Raw genomic sequence first — 17,427 nt, 5'->3', positions numbered from 1 at the left:
TTTTTTTTTTTTACTTTGGATCCTTCTTTCTAGAATTCTGCGTTGGTTTCGTGATCCTTGGGATAAGTTACAATCCCCGAGGCCCCTCATTATCCAACTTCACGTGGCTTCCTGGTACCATTTTTAACACTCCCAGTGCCCACACCCCAGCCACTAGTTCTGTGGGATATTCAGTTCCCTGCACACACATGAGACACTCTCTGCCCTCTAAGACTTGGCGTGCATGGTTATTCTCCTTCCAGGGATACTGGAAAGTTTCTCTCCTCTCCCCCTCCTATCAGAGGACCTTCTGGACTTCTAGAAGGGGGAACAGGTGTCTCTGCTCTGCATCTCCCCCCATCACCCTTCAAAGCACTTATTACCCAATACTGCCATCACCTTGTCATATTTCCAAATCTATCACTGCTCTGTAAACTTTTTAAAAAAAGATTGGTTTATTTTAGGTGGGGGAGAGAGGAAGAGAGAGAATGGAGAGAGTGAGCGAGTGTGGGGGAAAAGGGGCAGATAAAGAGGGAAAGAATCTTCAGCAGGGTCCGTGCCCAGCATGGAGCCCAATGAGAGCCTGGATCACAATATGAGCCGAAATCAAGAGTCAGATGCCCAACTGACTGAGCCACCCAGGCGCCCCACTGCTCCATAGACCTTAAGAGGGCCGCCCACCATGGTGTCCATGTCTGAGGCACACAGCAGGTGCTCAGTAATTTCTGCTGCGTGAATATGGAAATGGTGACTACAAGAACAAGCGAATGAAATGCAGAGAGAGAAAAGGCGTTCATGCTACCTTATTCATGTATCTAGTGTTGGCTTTACTGAGATAGAATTCACCCCATTGAGTGTACAATTCACTGGTTTTTGTTATTTATTTTTGGAGCAGCCATTTCTAAAGAATTAGTTACAGGGAAAGATACGGAAATTTATAAAACATTTACGAAAGCTCAGTTTTTTTTTAAAAGATTTTATTTATTTATTTGACGGACAGAGATCACAAGTAGGCAGAGAAGCAGACAGAGAGAGAGGAGGAAGCAGGCTCCCTGCCGAGCAGAGAGCCCGATGAGGAGGCTCGATCCCGGGTCCTGGGATATGACCTGAGCCGAAGGCAGAGGCTTTAACCCACTGAGCCACCCAGGCGCCCCGCTCAGTTTGTTTTGACTTTATTAAGAGAACAATGTTTCTGTTATAAGAAAACAAAATATTATTTTAAATATATTCTTTAGAAGCAATAACTTAACATTTAAATTAAAAGAGATATAAACATGTCAAAGGAATGAAACATAGATCTTTTATTATGTGCGAGTCGTGCGTTCACGTTCCTCCTTTAGGTCGATGCCCACCTGAAGGGGTCTGAGTCTCCCTACGGCAGTGTCTCTGCGTCTGTGTTTCTGCATCTGTCTGTGTGTATCGGTATGTAGTTTGGTGGTCTCTTAGATGGGGGGGAGGCAGAAGCGTGATAGTTTTGGGGGTTTCCGATGCCACAAGCATCGCTTTCTTTAGGAAGTGTATCCAAATATTTGCTTCATCGAGGACCTTGGTTTGTAGTTTATGTCTTCTCTTTTTTGGATGCAGCTGTTCACGCCACAGATAACAAAGAATCCAACTGCGGATAATGAAAGTATTTAGAGTGGCACATTCTGCTCAAAGTTAATTCATCAAATCCTTACTAGGGCAGGCCCTGTGCTGCGGGAGTATGTATTTCCTTGTGTGTAACCTCCTGGTCTCTGTTTACCAGGTTGGGGGAGTCAGGCATTAACATGTGGGATTCGAATATAAGACAAGGAAGATAGAGAACACAAGGTAACATAAAGGAGGAGAACGGTTTTCAAATGGCTGTGAGAGACAGATGCCCTTATTATCCTGACCGGAAATTACGATGGGAGCTTGACACCTAGAAGCGCCTGGGGAAGCTGGGGCCACGTATCTGGCACCGGCACGGACTCAGGAGATCCTGGACACGATGGCTGTAGGGTTGAGCTGGGCCCCGGCAGGTCAGTGGGAGTGAGAGCACAGACTCAAGGTTTTGGAAAAAGTTTTCCTTCCACGGAGAAGCAGAGAGGACTGACTGTATCTGGTTAGGGGGAGAAGAGGGCCCGGGGAGAGCATAAGCCATATGTGGAGATGAAAAGAAGACCGTAGTAGAGGAGGTGGGTGGGAACATGTCTGTGGAGAGGAACTTAGGACCAGAATATGGACGGCCACACTTGAGTGATGAGAAAGCTAAAAGACTTCCTCAGGAAGAGACTAGAAACTCCTGTGCCAGCAATGAGGAATGACGAAAAATTCGGAAGGGCCCCAGAAGTGATGGCTGAAGAGTTCTGGGGCCCCGGTGTCTGTGGGGAAGGCTGTGAGGGGCTGTCACAAACCTTTAGGCAGGAGACAACAAGGGCTGCCCTGGGGTCTGAGGGAAAAGGGACGTTTCCAGAGAAAAGCCTCAGGAAGGGATTGTGTTTTGGTGGGTAGAGTGGGGAGAGGCGGAGTTCGACTTCACAGGCACTGCCTGGGAGGCCGTGGCAGGGCGCAGCGACAAGGCTGCAGGGCAAGCTGGAGCTACTGGGTCTGGGGGGCCTGGGCCCCGGGAGAACGAACAGTCCAGGCCTTGGGCCCAGCCACCACCGAGTGTGTGAACAGCAGGAGAGAAGAGGAGCGCCGAGGACCAGCCCAGGGACAGACTTGGACGTCTGGAAGGGAAGAACACTAACCGAGCATGAGGGGAGACTGAGGCCACGGGGCTGGGGATGGCCTTTCTGCAGAGGTGGACACGGTTCAGAGCTGACCCGTTTCCCTGCTGCTTCTGTGCCTTCCTTGCCACCTGCGCCCCCCAACCCAGGCCCTGAGTCTGCTCCTGGACCTTACAGCCGATGGGTTGCGGGCCAGGAGTCTGACTGTGACCAGAGCAGGGAGGACACTTACAGAGAGGAAGGGGAGCGCAAGTCCAGACGGACAGGGGAGGGAAGCAGACAGGTGACCAAAGCAGTTCTGGACTGAAGAAGGAAGGAAGCTCAAAGAGTCTGTAATGGGCTCAGCCATGGGAGGAAGGAGTGTGGGGAAGGTTCCAGAACCATGTAATGGCAGGCTCCCTGGCGGTAACCGCAAAGGCAGAGGAGCAACACTGAGGGCAGCTGAGGCTCTGGACTCTGGATACAGGGCTGAACTCCGGGAAACAGATGCTGAGACTCACCCCAATGGCTCTAAGAAGGCACGTCTGCTGGAAGGGCAGGAAGCGGATGGTCTCAAGGGACCATTGGTGAAGAATCAGCAGCTGCCTGAGTTTGCAGGTGCGGGAAAGAGAGGCGAGGTAGGCCAGAAGGGGGTCAGGGATTGGAGGGGAAAAGGCAGCCCAAATCGAGGACCGTGGAAGGGAGGGGGCAGATCTCAGAGATCTTGGTGCGAGTGGTGTGGGGTGCAGCTATCAGGAAGTGGACAGGGCCCCTAGAAGCAATGAAACACAGAGGTGGATGTCCCTGAGGGTGACAAGGACCCTGAAATGTGCAGTACGGTCCTCGAGGGGGTTGGGGAGGGTCATGGAAGGGCACTGCCTTGTTTTTTTTTTTTTTTTTTAGATTTTATTTATTTGAGAGAGAGGGAGAGAGAGAGAGCATGAAAGGGGGAGGGTCAGAGGGAGAAGCAGACTCCCCGCTGAGCAGGGAGCCCGATGTGGGACTCGATCCCGGGAGTCCCGGATCATGACCTGAGCTCAGGGTAGTGGCTTAATTGACTGAGCCACCCAGGCGCCCAGCATCTCCTTATTTCATAATAGTGTTTGTCTAAACTGAGGAGGACGCCTGTCTGAAGGTGTGAACATTAACAGACTTTTGTACCTCTTCAAAAGTCTTGGGGTTTATAGATGGCACAATCACTTCCCACATCCCACTCCATCCTTTGGAAGAAGTAGACCATGGTGCTTTCCATCAGTAAGCCACTCAAGATGGCCAGAAAGGAGAGCTTTCGGTTGATATTCAGGGTCACTGCAAAAAAAAAAGGCAAATTGTAAGTTCTTAAGAGTTTAATTAAGTGCTATTGGCGTGTAAACTCTGTGGCACATGAATGGAATTGTTCTGTAAAGCTGTTTTTTAGAGAATCTCTATTCATTCTTATTCATCTCTGCTGCTACCTTCCCCCACGTTTTCATCTCTGGAGAGAAACACAGCATCTAGCAAAAACATTAAGCTTCTCCTCCTGAAATCAAGACACAGATTTCCATGAATATGGAAGGAGGTAAAAAAAACAAAAAAACAAAACCAGATTCTAAGGTTACAAAGAGGTTAGCAGAAAATACCCAGAGATTTCTCAGTTTCACAGTTCATGACGAGCAGCACTGCCAACCTCCCAGTACTGAGCTAAAGCACGTGAAAGCATTCTGAAAACGAAAAAATATTATGTCATTCGTTTGAGCAAATGTGGACTATACGTTGTGTATGAGGTCCTAGAGAAATGTCAGGCATCGTTAGGATTTTATGGAGAATTCCAGTGTTTAGCAGGGTTTCTAAGACGGTGTTGGAGAAACAAGGCTTTAAGCTTATATGTGGGTTGAAGGCTGAGAAGACAGAATGAAAGACAGACATACCTCTGATGGCCTGAAAATTTGATGTAAGGACAAACACTTTAATGAGCCGGAGGCAGAGGGGTGTGTAGTCGTGCTCCCAGATGACGGCTGGAATCAGCAAGAGTTTTCCATAGCTGGACAGTAATAACGCTTTCAGCAGCAAAGTGAAGTTGGGTTTGGTTTTCGCTGTCATCGGTCGTTCTACCCACAGGAAAGCAAAAATGCCAATAAAAAAGGCAGTTTGTTCTAAGGAGGAAATGGAAAACAGAAATATGAATGTCTCTATCCAAACCATCTTTCTCCAGAAACAAAGAAACCACATTTCCAGCTGCCTTCATTTGAACTGCTTCATCGAGATCAAATTTTTTTTCTCTCTTTTTTTAAAAAATAAATAAGCCCCTGCCTTTTGTGTCACATCCTGCTGGTGTGACTGCAGAAGCCCATTCCAGCAAGTCTTCCATGAAGTATTTCAGGGTCCCCGGAAGTAAAAGTAAGTCTGTGAGAACGGTAACCATCAGCTCTCTGAAGTTCTTTCTAGGTAGTAAGGTTCTGTTTAAGCAACTTTGGTGTTCTAGATCTCCATGGAAAGAATGAAAGAGGACACGGAGGAGATTTTTAAATCCGAAAGATGGGACCCACCCTAAAAATTACACACGAAGATGTTTTCTTTGTTCAGTCTCCCACTATTTGTTGCCTATTACCTGCCAATTCCGAATACCATGACCTCCATTTAAAACTGCCCTTACTCCTTTCGACAAACTATCTGAGTGCAATTCCTTATCCTTCCGCGAAGCATTCATAGACGGAGTCCAGACCTAAAGCCACAGTTCTACTGGGTCCACGGAACAGAGCAGTCTGTTCTGTTCCCATTAACTAAGAATCTGGCAGTTCTTAGCTGTTATATGATGTTTATTAAGATTGTTAGTCCTCTGGGGCGCCTGGGTGGCTCAGTGAGTTAAGCTGCTGCCTTCGGCTCGGGTCACGATCTCAGGGTCCTGGGATTGAGTCCCACATTGGGCTCTCTGCTTGGCAGGGGGCCTGCTTCCCTTCCTCTCTCTCTGCCTGCTTCTCTGCCTACTTGTGATCTCTGTCTGTCAAATAACTAAATAAAATCTTTAAAAAAAAAAAAAAAGATTGTTAGTCCTCTGATTACCCAGCTGGGTATGTTTTGAGGGGTCTGTCCCTAATTCTGTTTTTCCCCCGAACTGTGTTATTCAGGTTTCTGTAGAATCAGGTTTTTCTGGAACACATGTATCAAGTTATAGGAGAGACAACTGTATTCTTCCTAAAATGTCGTATAACCAAAGAGAGACAAACTAAAAAGGTTCCAAGCATAGGTGATTAGAATCAATAAAAATAATTCTGGATGGCTGGCCTACAAGCCGTTTGGTATATCCCTCAGGGGAGACACCCCATCTCCCTGCGAAGTAACTCCAGGACTTGTCAACTGCAAGGATCTGCTCAAATATGCGCATCTTAGAGCCTGGGGTTTGGACAAAAATAACTTTAATAATAGCAACCGTCGCTCTCGGCCCGCAAGAACGACCCACAGACGAGGTGAGTGGCAAACTTCTTTTATTACTAATGCTAATGTACTAATGCTAATGGTGCCCGCGCCGCACCAAGCACTTACAGCAGTATATATGCACGCGCGTACGCCCCCCTTTTTGCCCAATCAGAATGCCGTGCATGCAGTGTCCTCGTGCGCTCTTATGTAACCGAGCAGGATTCTTTTGTTCTCTAGCAGTGATCATGCATATATCTCTTGGCTCCTAGTGCTGTTCACGCACCGATCACGAGCGCGCCCACATTCTCCTCAACCAATCATCCTCATTTCCTCAATCCACGGGCACATCCATCTACGTGACTCCTTGCATCTGCTGGATGGCTCTCCACAAGCAACAAAGAACTCCTTAAGAAGAATGATCTAACAATAATGGGTTGTCTCCTGTCACTGGAGACATTCAAACAAAGCTAGACTACCTTGCAGAACTGAGAAAATTTTTTGTACTGGACAGAGAGGTGGACAAGATAACCTTCCCATCTTTTCCTTTTTCCTTTCCCTTTCCCTTTTCCTTTCCTTTCCTTCTTTTCTTTTCTTTCCTTTCTTCCTTCCTTCCTTCCTTCCTTCCTTTCTGGTGCAGGTACATAAACCTCTTGAGTTCTGAGTTAGAAAGATAAGGAGGGGGGTGCCTGGGTGCGAGTGGTGTGGGGTGCAGCTATCAGGAAGTGGACAGGGCCCCTAGAAGCAACAAAAAGTGTTTTAAATATTATTATGTATGTTTTAAATATTATTATGTATGTTTGGGACTCCTTAGCATACAGATTTTATTTTATCTATTTATTTCTTAAAAGATTTTATTTTTAAGTAATCTCTATACCCAACATGGAGCTCAAACTCACGGCCCCAAGATCAAGGGTCACGTGCTCTGCTGAATGAGCCACCAGGCGCCCCAGCACTCAAATGTTAAAACCTCAGAACTGCATGAAGAGACCAAGGGAGTGAGGGCAGACAGAGGAGAAAATGGGACAAACGATGACCTAGTCCAGAAATCTGACACTGCAGTGAACTGGAGACTTGATATTATTATAATAATATTTCTTTATAATCAAAGAGTTTAGAAGCAGAGAAGCATGGAAGCCAGTAAGTAAGAAAATAGTCACAGAAATTAAGACAATTCTGACCTAAGCCATAAAATTTGAATTCTGAAGAAAAGCAATTCTGGAACTTAAGGAATTTCGGGGCAGTAGCCATTTTCTTTCTTTCTTCCTTTTTTTTTTTTTTTTTTAAGATTTTATTTATTTATTTGACAGTGAGAGCACAAGCAGGGGGAGCAGCAGACAGAGGGAGAAGGAGAAGCAGGCTCCCAGCTAAGCAGGGAGCCCGAGGCAGGGCTTGAATCAGGACCCAGAGATTATGACCTAACTCGAAGGCAGATGCCCAACCACTGAGCCACGCAGGCACACCCAGTAGCCACTTTCCCTGAACGCAGTCAGATAAATAAGAAGTGTTCCCTAGTAAATAGGTTGCATCGGTTCTATACAATTAGCATAATACATTGGATAATGCCTGGCAATTATCCATCTGTTTTCATAAAGATGGGACCTATGTAATCTTTAAATTAGACAATCAAGAAATTAAACTGAGGAATTTTACTGACAATATAATGCCTCAAGATATTTTATGGAACTCTCTCATCTGCTATATATAACCATTTCCATAACATAAGTGTAGTAACAAACAAAATAGTAAGAAAGTAGCTAATTTAGACAGACTCACCTAGCAGCTGATGACACAGCTGAACATTTAGTCTCAAGTCCTGCATTAACCCTCTCCTCTTACCAGTGATCAAGACCACCTACCTTTTATTTTTATTTATTTATTTTATTATTATTTTTTTAAAGATTCATTTATTTATTTGATGGAGAAAGAGCGATCACAAGCAGGCAGAGACAGACGTGGGGCTCAATCCCAGGACCCAGGGATCATGACCTGAGTGGAAGGCAGAGGCCCAACCCACTAAGCCACCCAGGTGCCCCCCCACACTTTTAATCAGAACAGCAGTTACTAGTTCACTAAGGATGGAAAGCACGGCTTCCTCCTACCTAGAGAGGCAATCGCGAACATTCTATAGAAATCCCATTCCTTGGCATATCTGATGAAGTCGTTAGGGTCAGTGTTCTGGTTCGAATCTTGAAGCCGCCACCATCTCAGGTACGCCTCACAAAGCAAACAGAATATGCAGAGCTTTCCATGCATCTGGGTGTCAAAAACACAATGCCAATCACAGGGTAAAGAAACAATTATATGGAATATTAAATAGGTACAGACACAGCTAAGTATTTGCGGTTTGGAGGATGCTCCCATCTCATAGCTCTTCAAATTCAGAACTGCTCAGTTAAGGGGGTCATTGTGTCGTCTGTAAACCGGGGCTTCTTTGTGAGCAATGTCCATCAGAATCACGGGAAGATTCTTTAGACTGCAAAGGTCTAGGCCCCGATCCTGATCCGGGATCTTTGGAGGTAATCCTAGACATGCAACTTTGAAACAGTTCTAGGGGTAAGGAGGATTCTGATGTATACCCCTAGTTAAGAAACACTGCTTTAAACAGTACTTCACCCTTCACTATGCTTTCAGCATCCGTCCTGAATGAGAACAGAATCAGGCACAGAATTTCTGTGCCTCATGGATAGGTAGAAGCAGCCATGAGAACAGATTTAACCTGAAGATTCCATCATACCTCACAGGAAGCTATTAGTCTGAACATAAATTAAAAAAAAAAAAAAAAGGCCCTATGCCTGATGAGGATGAATTCATTTACTGAAGACAGAAATTAAAAGGTAGAAAGTCCCCTGTAAGTTTAAAAGGCTGAAATTCTGGCAAAAAAGAAAATACCAGGTACCAAGAATCAGCTTTTTTAAAAAAAAAATTCTTTTTAGGCAGGCTCCATGTCCAGCATGAAGCCCAAGAATGGGGGTCAAAATCACAACCCTGAGATCAAGACCTGAGCAGAGATGAGGAGGCAGACACTTAGCCAACTGAGCTACCCAGGAACCCCAAGAACTGGGTTTTTATTTTAGTATTTTATTTTATTTTAGATTTATTTATTTGAGAGAGAGAGACAGAGATAAGGAGAGAGAGCACAAGCTGGGAGGAGAGGGAGAAGCAGGCTCCCCACTGAGCCAGGAACCCTAGGTGGGGCTCAATCCCAGGAACCTGGGGTCATGACCTGAGCCGAAGGGAGATGCTTAACTGACTGAGCCACCCAGGCACCGAAGAATTGTCTTTTTAAAATACATTGCTCTACTGGGCACCTGGACAGCTCAGTTGGTTGGTTGTTGGACTCTTGGTTTCATCTCAGGTCGTGAATTCAGGGTCATGGGATCTAAGCCCTGCATCAGGCTCTGTGCTCAGCTCCTACCCCCAGGGCGTGTGTGTGCTCTCTCTCTCTCTAATAAAGAAAATCTTTTAAAAAAATTAAAAATAAAAAAATACATTACTCTTATGAGTTGGACTGTCTATGTCAATAGAAAGTGGGGAAAATAAAGTGTGTGTGTGTAAACATGATGTAGTCTAGGAACAGTTATCACTGTAGATTTCTGAGCTTCTTAGTCTAGTTGGTTCCACCCTGGAATTACCTGGGGAGTTTTAAGAAATACTGATGCCTGAACCCATCCCCAAAGATTCCGATTTAATTGATTCTAGGTGAGGCCTCACTTGGAGAGATTAACTGCCCTACCTCTCTTCCACACAATTCTATGGTGTACCAAAGTTTGGGAATCAATGGTCCAGCAGTTTAAAAACTACCCTGGTTATTTAACTTGGGGGGTGGAGGGGAGGGATTCCCTCAGTAGAGTAAGAACGCAGTAAATTGTTTAAAAATATTTCTCTTTTAATGTTTGCTGACTTCTTCTAGGTGTAATTCTCTCCCTGCCTGGATATATTTAATTTTATATTAGATATAATTTATATTAATTGTATTGTTAGAAATAATTGACGTCTTTTTTAAAAGGTAACCCACTAAAAGGCAAACTAGTAGCCCTGGTTTGTCAGTTTCTTCCCAGTGACCCTATTCTTAAATATTCACTAAAACATTGTGCACCGTGTTTATCAATGCCTGTTATTTCTAGCAACTTCCAGATGCTGTTGAGATAAAAGACCCATCCTCGTTAGCATCTCTTTCTCTTCTTTTCTTTTTTGAAGATTTTCCTTATTTATCTGACAGAGAGCAGCACAGCAAGTGGGAGAAAGCACAACTGGGGGGTGGTGGGGGCAGGTAGCGGCAGAGGGAGAAGGAGAAGCAGACTCCTCACTGAGCAGGGAGCCCGATGCGGGGCTTGCTCCTGGGGCCCCAGGATCATGACCTGAGCTGAAGGCAGACATCCCACTGACTGAGCCACCCAGGCGCCCCTAGAATCTTTTTATTAAATAATGCTCTTTAATTCTGTTCAAAATTATTATTCTTTAAAAGTACAAAAGCATTATCAAGTAAAATTAGAAAATAAAAAATGATCATAACTTACGTTTATTTTAGTATTGAAAAGAATATGTCTGTAGGCCTGGGCTTTGCATAAAATAGCATTAATCAAGATGATAACAGGATCATACTCGATATATTTGTCTACAGGTTTCTGGCAGGATTTCTGAAATAATGTGAGATAATATTAGAACAAGCAAATGTATACATTCTGAAATCTTAAAGGCTTTCAAACTAGCAGAGTCTATTTTGGACTTCTACAGCAATAAGTACAGACCAGCATTAATTTAAATTAACTTCTCTCCAGACACAAAATGTTCACCTACAGAAGCCCTGGTTTCAGAAATGACAATATAGTCTTCTAGGTGTGAGACAGTAATCTTTTAATCTCATATGTAAGAAGCTAAAAAGATATTTGATTTAAAGACTGATTTTAGGCAGAAAAGTATCCCAGAAAATCCTACTTTCAATTTGTAGGACTTATTATAAAATAAGTAAATACATTTATAACATACTCTTATTGAGAAATTGTTCCCTGTTGGCTAGATGGCCATCAACTTTGTGGTTCTTGAAACACGATTTGGAGGAAGGGATTCAGAAGAGTAACCCCCACACCCAAAGCTTCTGAAAGCTAAAAGCAGGTAAAGTGTGTGGAGCAGCATCAACAATCTGGGGGATGGCAGATACCAAGAGAAACTTGTTTTTTCTCCTCCACTAACATCGAGACTATGGAAAGAAAATGGGTGGTCTCTGTGACAGCGAAGACCCTGGAGGATCGTGAGCTGTAAAAAAAGGAGTGGGTTGGTCAGCTTGGTTGTAGGCAACCCGAAGCAAGACCCCTGGGCTCTCCTATGAGACTCTCCTCTGACTCCTGTGAAATTGCCCTTTTTAGGGACATGTGATTACAATATTTATCAAATCCCAGCATCATCAGAACATATAAAACACAGGTGTACAAGAACAAGCTCATCAGAAATGTGACATCTGAAACAGTTTTAGTTACAAAAGTTGAATCAAGGCTACTATTCTAATGGCTACAATTTCAACAAAACATTTTGAAACTCTGAGAAGATAAAATGGAAACAGAAGTGATGAACACGGAAACATACCCAGGGATGGCCTTTTAATTACATCAAAGCCCTGGGGCGGGAAATGAAGTGTGCTGAAGGATATTAACTCTCTAATCCAAATGTAATGAACAAATCACTTCCAATTTAAGAGTCTCTACACTTCACTCATGTAATTTACAAGAAATGGGTATGCTTTTGAGTCATCAATCAAGTGAACCAATGAAGGGAGATGTGCTATTATCCCAAATTTAAATGCACCTAATAAAACCGAGGCTTAAGAGGTGAATAATTTTGCAGTTTTTCAGTTGGGCAAACAGTAAGCCAGGGCCTAAACAGAAGGCACAGAATCAGAAATCCCATGTTCACGACAAGGAACTGTTTTCTAGACACCCTCCCTATGCTACCAGTGTGGAAAACGCTTCCTCTTTGCAAACCACACTGTAACACCTGCTGTAATGCTGCTTCATTGTAAAACGCTGCTGCTTCATTGAAAATGAAACTGCTGGTGGGTCAAGGGTCTTTTCTCTGTCCTTTAAAAGTCCCCTAAACCTCATCTTCAGACACTGCAAGCCTATGTCAGGATTTAGACAATTTTTAGAAGGAGGTAGGCAGAAACCAGCATTGGCGGACACGGTGGGACCGATGTGTTTGGAGTGGCTACAACATTCATTAGAACAGCCATCTCCGTCTTTTCTATGGACCAGGCACCTCCAAGGTGCCGGATATTCACTTTGAGACTAAGTCTCTATCCTCCAGGACCTTACAGTTCAGAAAAGGCAGACGAATAAGCCTGCTACCGCAAGGGTTTCAGTGGAATGAACACAGGGACATGAGTGCAAACAAGGAGCAGCTTCTGGCCTCATGTGCTATGCTCTGTTCTATGCCTTCCCTTCCTCGCCTTCTGAATATTTCATAAACACTGAAAATTCATTAGGGTCTGCTGGTTCCTTCCCTATCAGCTTCAGCCTCATTTTTCCTTGTTCACTTCCTATTACTTGCTTTTCCCTTGGGTGCTTCCTTCACCTCCAATGTAAGGATCTGGGTAACCACACACACACAAACAAATATAGTAAAACATCTGAGTGACTGACCGCTACATTTAGATACATTTTCTGATTTTGAAAAAAATTGTTCCATTCCATTTACTACTTACTAGACAAATATCCTGAAACAGAAAGTTGTCCTCTAAGAAATCCCTACAGCACGGGACCATGCACAGCCCAGAAACTCAAACACTTCCACCATCTCTATCTCACCATGGGTATGAATGACTCTCTGATGCTACGCTCTCCAGTCTCTAGTGAATCACATCTCTTTTAGAATATACACTGGTCAACATTTTGTGAATATTTTGGCTGCTTCTTCCTCCCCTTCATCTCTAGGGCCGTGCCCTTCCCCACTCATTCTCAAATCTGTTTCATTTCAGCACCACAATAAGCAAATATGTATCTTTTTAAAAAAATATATATTTTATTTATTTGTCAAAGAGAGAGAGAGAGCGCACATGTGCAAGTGTGCACAAGGAGAGGGAACAGCAGGCAGAGGGACAAGCACGCCCTCCGCTGAGCAAGAAGGAGTCTGGGATCATGACCTGAGCATGACCCAAAGGCAGAGGCTTAACTGATTGAGCCACCCAGGCGCCCCGGAGAACACATATCTTGAAAGCAGAACCTCCTAGGCTTTAAGTTCCTTGAGGGCAGGACAGTGTCCTACTCATCTCTGCAGCCAGCATCTAAGTGTGGCAGCTCAATAGTGTAGTACTGAACAGACTCGAAATTTAGGAGGATGTCGAAGGAGTCTGGTTTTGTTACCATCATGAACTTATCAAATATCTGAGCACAGGTAAGAGTCCAGCTGCTACAGGAGATCAAAAGTACTAGATCTTTAAACATAATTATAATAAACTGTGAACAGCTGAGGGAGAGGGAATGGTTAAAAGCAAGGGACACACTTCTATTAGATGGAGGAGAATGAGGGAAACCCAAAGGGGCAAGTGGGGAGGCCTGGCAGTGGAAAAATAGGAAGAACAAAGAGAAAGAGAAACACAGGGAGATCAGGATGAGTATGCTGCTGGCTCCAAAGACAGCAGCTAAGAGACCAAAGTGTGCATGAATTACCAGCTTATAGAAACTTGGGCCATTTTTGTCCAGAACAAATAGCCTGATGTCTAAAAACTTTTTACTCTCAAGACTTGGGAGAGCCTTTAAAAAATGAATTATTTTACAATTTAATTTTCAGAGTTCAGCATCCATGAAATGATTTTTCCTAAATAATACCACTATGGGTATTACTATGTATTATCACGACAAAGATGAGGATATTACGCACTCTAAGTCATCAGGGAATGACTGTGTACAATAATGTACTGTATCATCACTCAGTATTCCAAATTAATCCTAGAGAAGCCAGCACTGGTGAATAGGAAAAGGATTTTGTTAGCTTAATGCCAATAATTTTAAAAAAGATAAAGATTAATTTGTATCATTAAAAATCACTAACTGCAGAGACAGTTACAGCTTTACTGGATGAAAGACTGTATTCACAGTTATGTGGTTGTCATCTTTAGGACAGATCATTTAACTGGGCCAGTACAGAAGTCATTAAATTTAGATGCTATACAACTCACAAGGCCACCAGAATGGCCAATGATATGAGCATTGAAAAACCTAGAAATGGTTCATGCATTCAGCAGATATTTATTGTGTACTTACTATGTGTCAGGTACTGTCCTGGGTGAGCCAACTGTATTAATGAAGAAATTATACATACTCACATACTCTCTGTCCTTGTGTAGCTTATATTTCAGTGGGAGGAGATAGGCAATAAATAACAAATAAGTCAATTGTATAGAATATTCAAAGTAAGCAATAAATAAATAAGTCAATTGCATAGAATATTCAAAGATGACAGGTGCTATGGGAAAGATAAAGCAGGGAGAGTTGATACGCATACCTGAGTCCGGAGGAGGAATCACAATTTATAACAGGGTGGTCAGACGAGGCCTCTCTGAGACGTTAAAAATAAAAATAATTGAAGGAGGGAGTTATGTCAGACACCTGACCGAACAGCGCTCCACGCGGAGTGCAGAGGCCCTGAGGAAGCAACCTGTCTGGTTTAAGAACATTCCGGAAGCAATGGAGCTGCAGGAGAGTAAGGGAAGCGTTAGGACAATCACCCAGGTGAGACATGATGACAGCGGGGGTCATGGTTGTAGAGGTGGTCAAAAGCAGAGGATTCGAAACATAATCTGAAGACATAATCCAAAGACTAATAGAGGCTCTGCCAAGGAAACGAATGAGGAATGTGGGAGAAAGAAATCAAGGTTGAGTACAAGGCTTTTTGGCCTTAGGAACTAAAATGGTTGAGTTGCTATTAACTGTGAAAGTCTGACGCAACTACAAAAATCCATTTGGAGAAATCAAGTAGGTAGTTGGACAGCGGGGACATTGTGGAGTTCAAGGAAGAGATTCAGGCTGGAGGTTTAAATCTGGGAATTGTCAAAGTTTAGATGGAATTTAAAGCCACGAGTCAGCAGGAGTTCTTCAAAGGAGAGTGTGTAGAGAGGTAGAGGCCCAAGATCGGAGCCTTAACATACTTCATGGTTAAAAGGTAAGGCAGGTGAGGAAGAACCAGAAATGAAACTGAGAAGAATAGCCACTGAGATAAGACAACTAGGGGCACCTGGGTGGCTCAGTGGGTTGTGGCCTCTGCCTTCGGCTTGGGTCGTGGTCTCGGGGTCCTGGTATCAAGCACAGCATCGGGCTCCCTGCTCAGTGGGGAGCCTGTTTCCCCCTCCTCTCTCTGACTGCCTCTCTGCCTGCCTGTGATCTTTGTCTGTCAAGTAAATAAATAAAATCTTGAAAAAAAAAAGATAAGAAAACTAGAAGAGTCTGGTGTCCTGGCAATTGCACACAGCAGTGTGAGAATGGATAATGGGATTTAGTGAAGTAGAAGTCAGCAATCGTGATCTTAACAGTCTCCGGTGTCATGGTGGGTGGAGGAAAGTGTGTCTGAAGTCGATTCAAGAGAAAGTAGGAAAGGAAATAAAGATAGCAAGTACAAATATCTCTTAAAGGACGATTGCTGTCAAAGCGAAGGGGAAAAGAGGAGGAGCTAAAGGAGGAAGCGAGGGACCGTGCCTGTGTTTCTTAAAGGAAGTCTAGTACATACATTGGTGGGAAGGATCCAGCAGAGAGCAGAAGAGTACTGTGGCAGAGAAGTCCCTAAGTAAATGGAAGAAGATGGATGGGTCAAGGGCACAAGAGCAGGCTGGTTGGAGACAAGTGTATGGACGGTTCATCCATTCTAACAAGAGGAAAGAAAGAGCATATGAATAACGGGTGCAAATACTAGGTTTATGTGGTTGCAAAGCGTGTGCAAGTTCTCTCTCTCTCTCTCTTTTTTATTTAGCAAAGCAGGGAAGCATACATGGGAAACCCGAGAGAAGGTTTGTGAGGATGGTTCATCAGAATAGGAATGTGAATGGATTAGTGAAATGTACTGTGATGGCCAGATGGCATCAAGGGCTACACAAGGTTAGTGAATTTAGGTGATTTTTCCTCAGTTGAAGTACAGCCGAAAGGGTGAGGAGGCAGATCAGACGGTATGTTGGATTTAACCAGGTGGAGATCTTTCCAAGGGAAGGAAACCACTTGAGAGAGGAAAAGTGATTATGTCAGTGGACAACAATGACAAAGTACACATTCACACTTTGTCTACTCTCTTTTGTATTACTGCAGACCATGTTTTTCTAATGAGGATTATTATTAGAAAATCATCAGGAGAACAGAAATGGGACAAAAACACGTGGACTGCATATTATGTGGCGGGTTCTCTTGTACTACCCCAAAAAGAGCCTCCAATTTTGTGACCTTTGAAACATTCACCCATCCTCTCTAGACTATGAACACCTTGAAAGCAAAATGTGTACTTCATCATTTTTGTTTTGATTATCACCGAGGTCAAGCTTGGGGCTCTGCATCCAACACACACCGTGCGTTCAATAACCAGAAAGGATGAAACCGGGGACATTGACTACGGGTGTGGACCGCACGGGTGGTAACATTCATCCATGAACCGGAGAACCGCTAAGAACCGAAGAGTCTGGGCATGAACTCGGACGTCAACCTAATCCTGTCTCTAAGTTTCTCCGCACGACGTCTACACCCAACTGCGTTGGCGGATCCGTTCCCCACGCTGGGTCTCACGAGCAAACACCGCGAGCGCGAGAAAGCCGCCGTCGGCTGGTGGGTTCTCTCCCACGACAGGTAACCACGCAAACGCTCCACGATCCCGGACGGGAACGTCGAGTTCCGAACTGAGGGCTATACAAGGGGACCCCGAAAGTCGTCGGGTTTTACTGCCCTAAAAAGCTGATATACAGACCCCACGGTCCCCCCCCCCCACGGTCCCCTAATCCGCTCCGGTTCTTCCCAAGGACACCCCGCGCCTGACCACTCACGCAGATGGTTATCTTCAGCACTCCGTGGTTATAGTCTCGGTACAACTCCCTGGCCTCTTGGTTGCATTCGATGCACCTGTACGGGCAGGAGGCCGAGGCAGCTGCAGGAGTTGCTGCAACCCCATCCGCGCTCCCCTTGCCCGCGGCCACGCCTTCTGTGCTTCCCTTGCCGGGCCGTAGCCCACTCCGCCCACCGGTGCCCATTTCCACGCAACTGCAGCCGAGAACTTCCGATTCAGTGGCGGCGGGGGAATACGTCAGAAACCGAACCGGAAAGCCTGTCCCGTGCGGTGCTTGCTGGGATTCGTAGTCTCAGTCGCGGAAAGGGGGCTCGCGGCTGGCCGAGTTGAGACTACAACTCCCAGCAGGCAACGCCACACC

General features: G+C 44.7%; 1 protein-coding gene across 1 annotated transcript; it reads right to left on the bottom strand.

Annotated features, from left to right (window-relative positions):
* Positions 1 to 1,256: 1,256 nt before the first annotated feature.
* Positions 1,257 to 17,307, bottom strand: ARV1 (ARV1 homolog, fatty acid homeostasis modulator). The gene is made up of 6 exons (XM_004776011.3): positions 17,047 to 17,307; positions 10,562 to 10,681; positions 8,144 to 8,297; positions 4,559 to 4,783; positions 3,813 to 3,959; positions 1,257 to 1,594 (listed from the first exon to the last, which is right to left on the bottom strand). Exons 1-5 carry the CDS (start codon positions 17,248 to 17,250, stop codon positions 3,817 to 3,819), a joined length of 846 nt encoding a protein of 281 aa, XP_004776068.1. The 5' UTR covers positions 17,251 to 17,307; the 3' UTR covers positions 1,257 to 1,594; positions 3,813 to 3,816.
* Positions 17,308 to 17,427: the final 120 nt, after the last annotated feature.

Source organism: Mustela putorius, unplaced genomic scaffold (assembly GCF_011764305.1).
Source record: "Mustela putorius furo isolate JIRA1106 unplaced genomic scaffold, ASM1176430v1.1 tig00001075_pilon_pilon_pilon, whole genome shotgun sequence".
In the NCBI taxonomy this organism is placed as follows: domain Eukaryota; kingdom Metazoa; phylum Chordata; class Mammalia; order Carnivora; family Mustelidae; genus Mustela; species Mustela putorius.
This window is presented reverse-complemented; position numbering and strand designations above follow the sequence as displayed.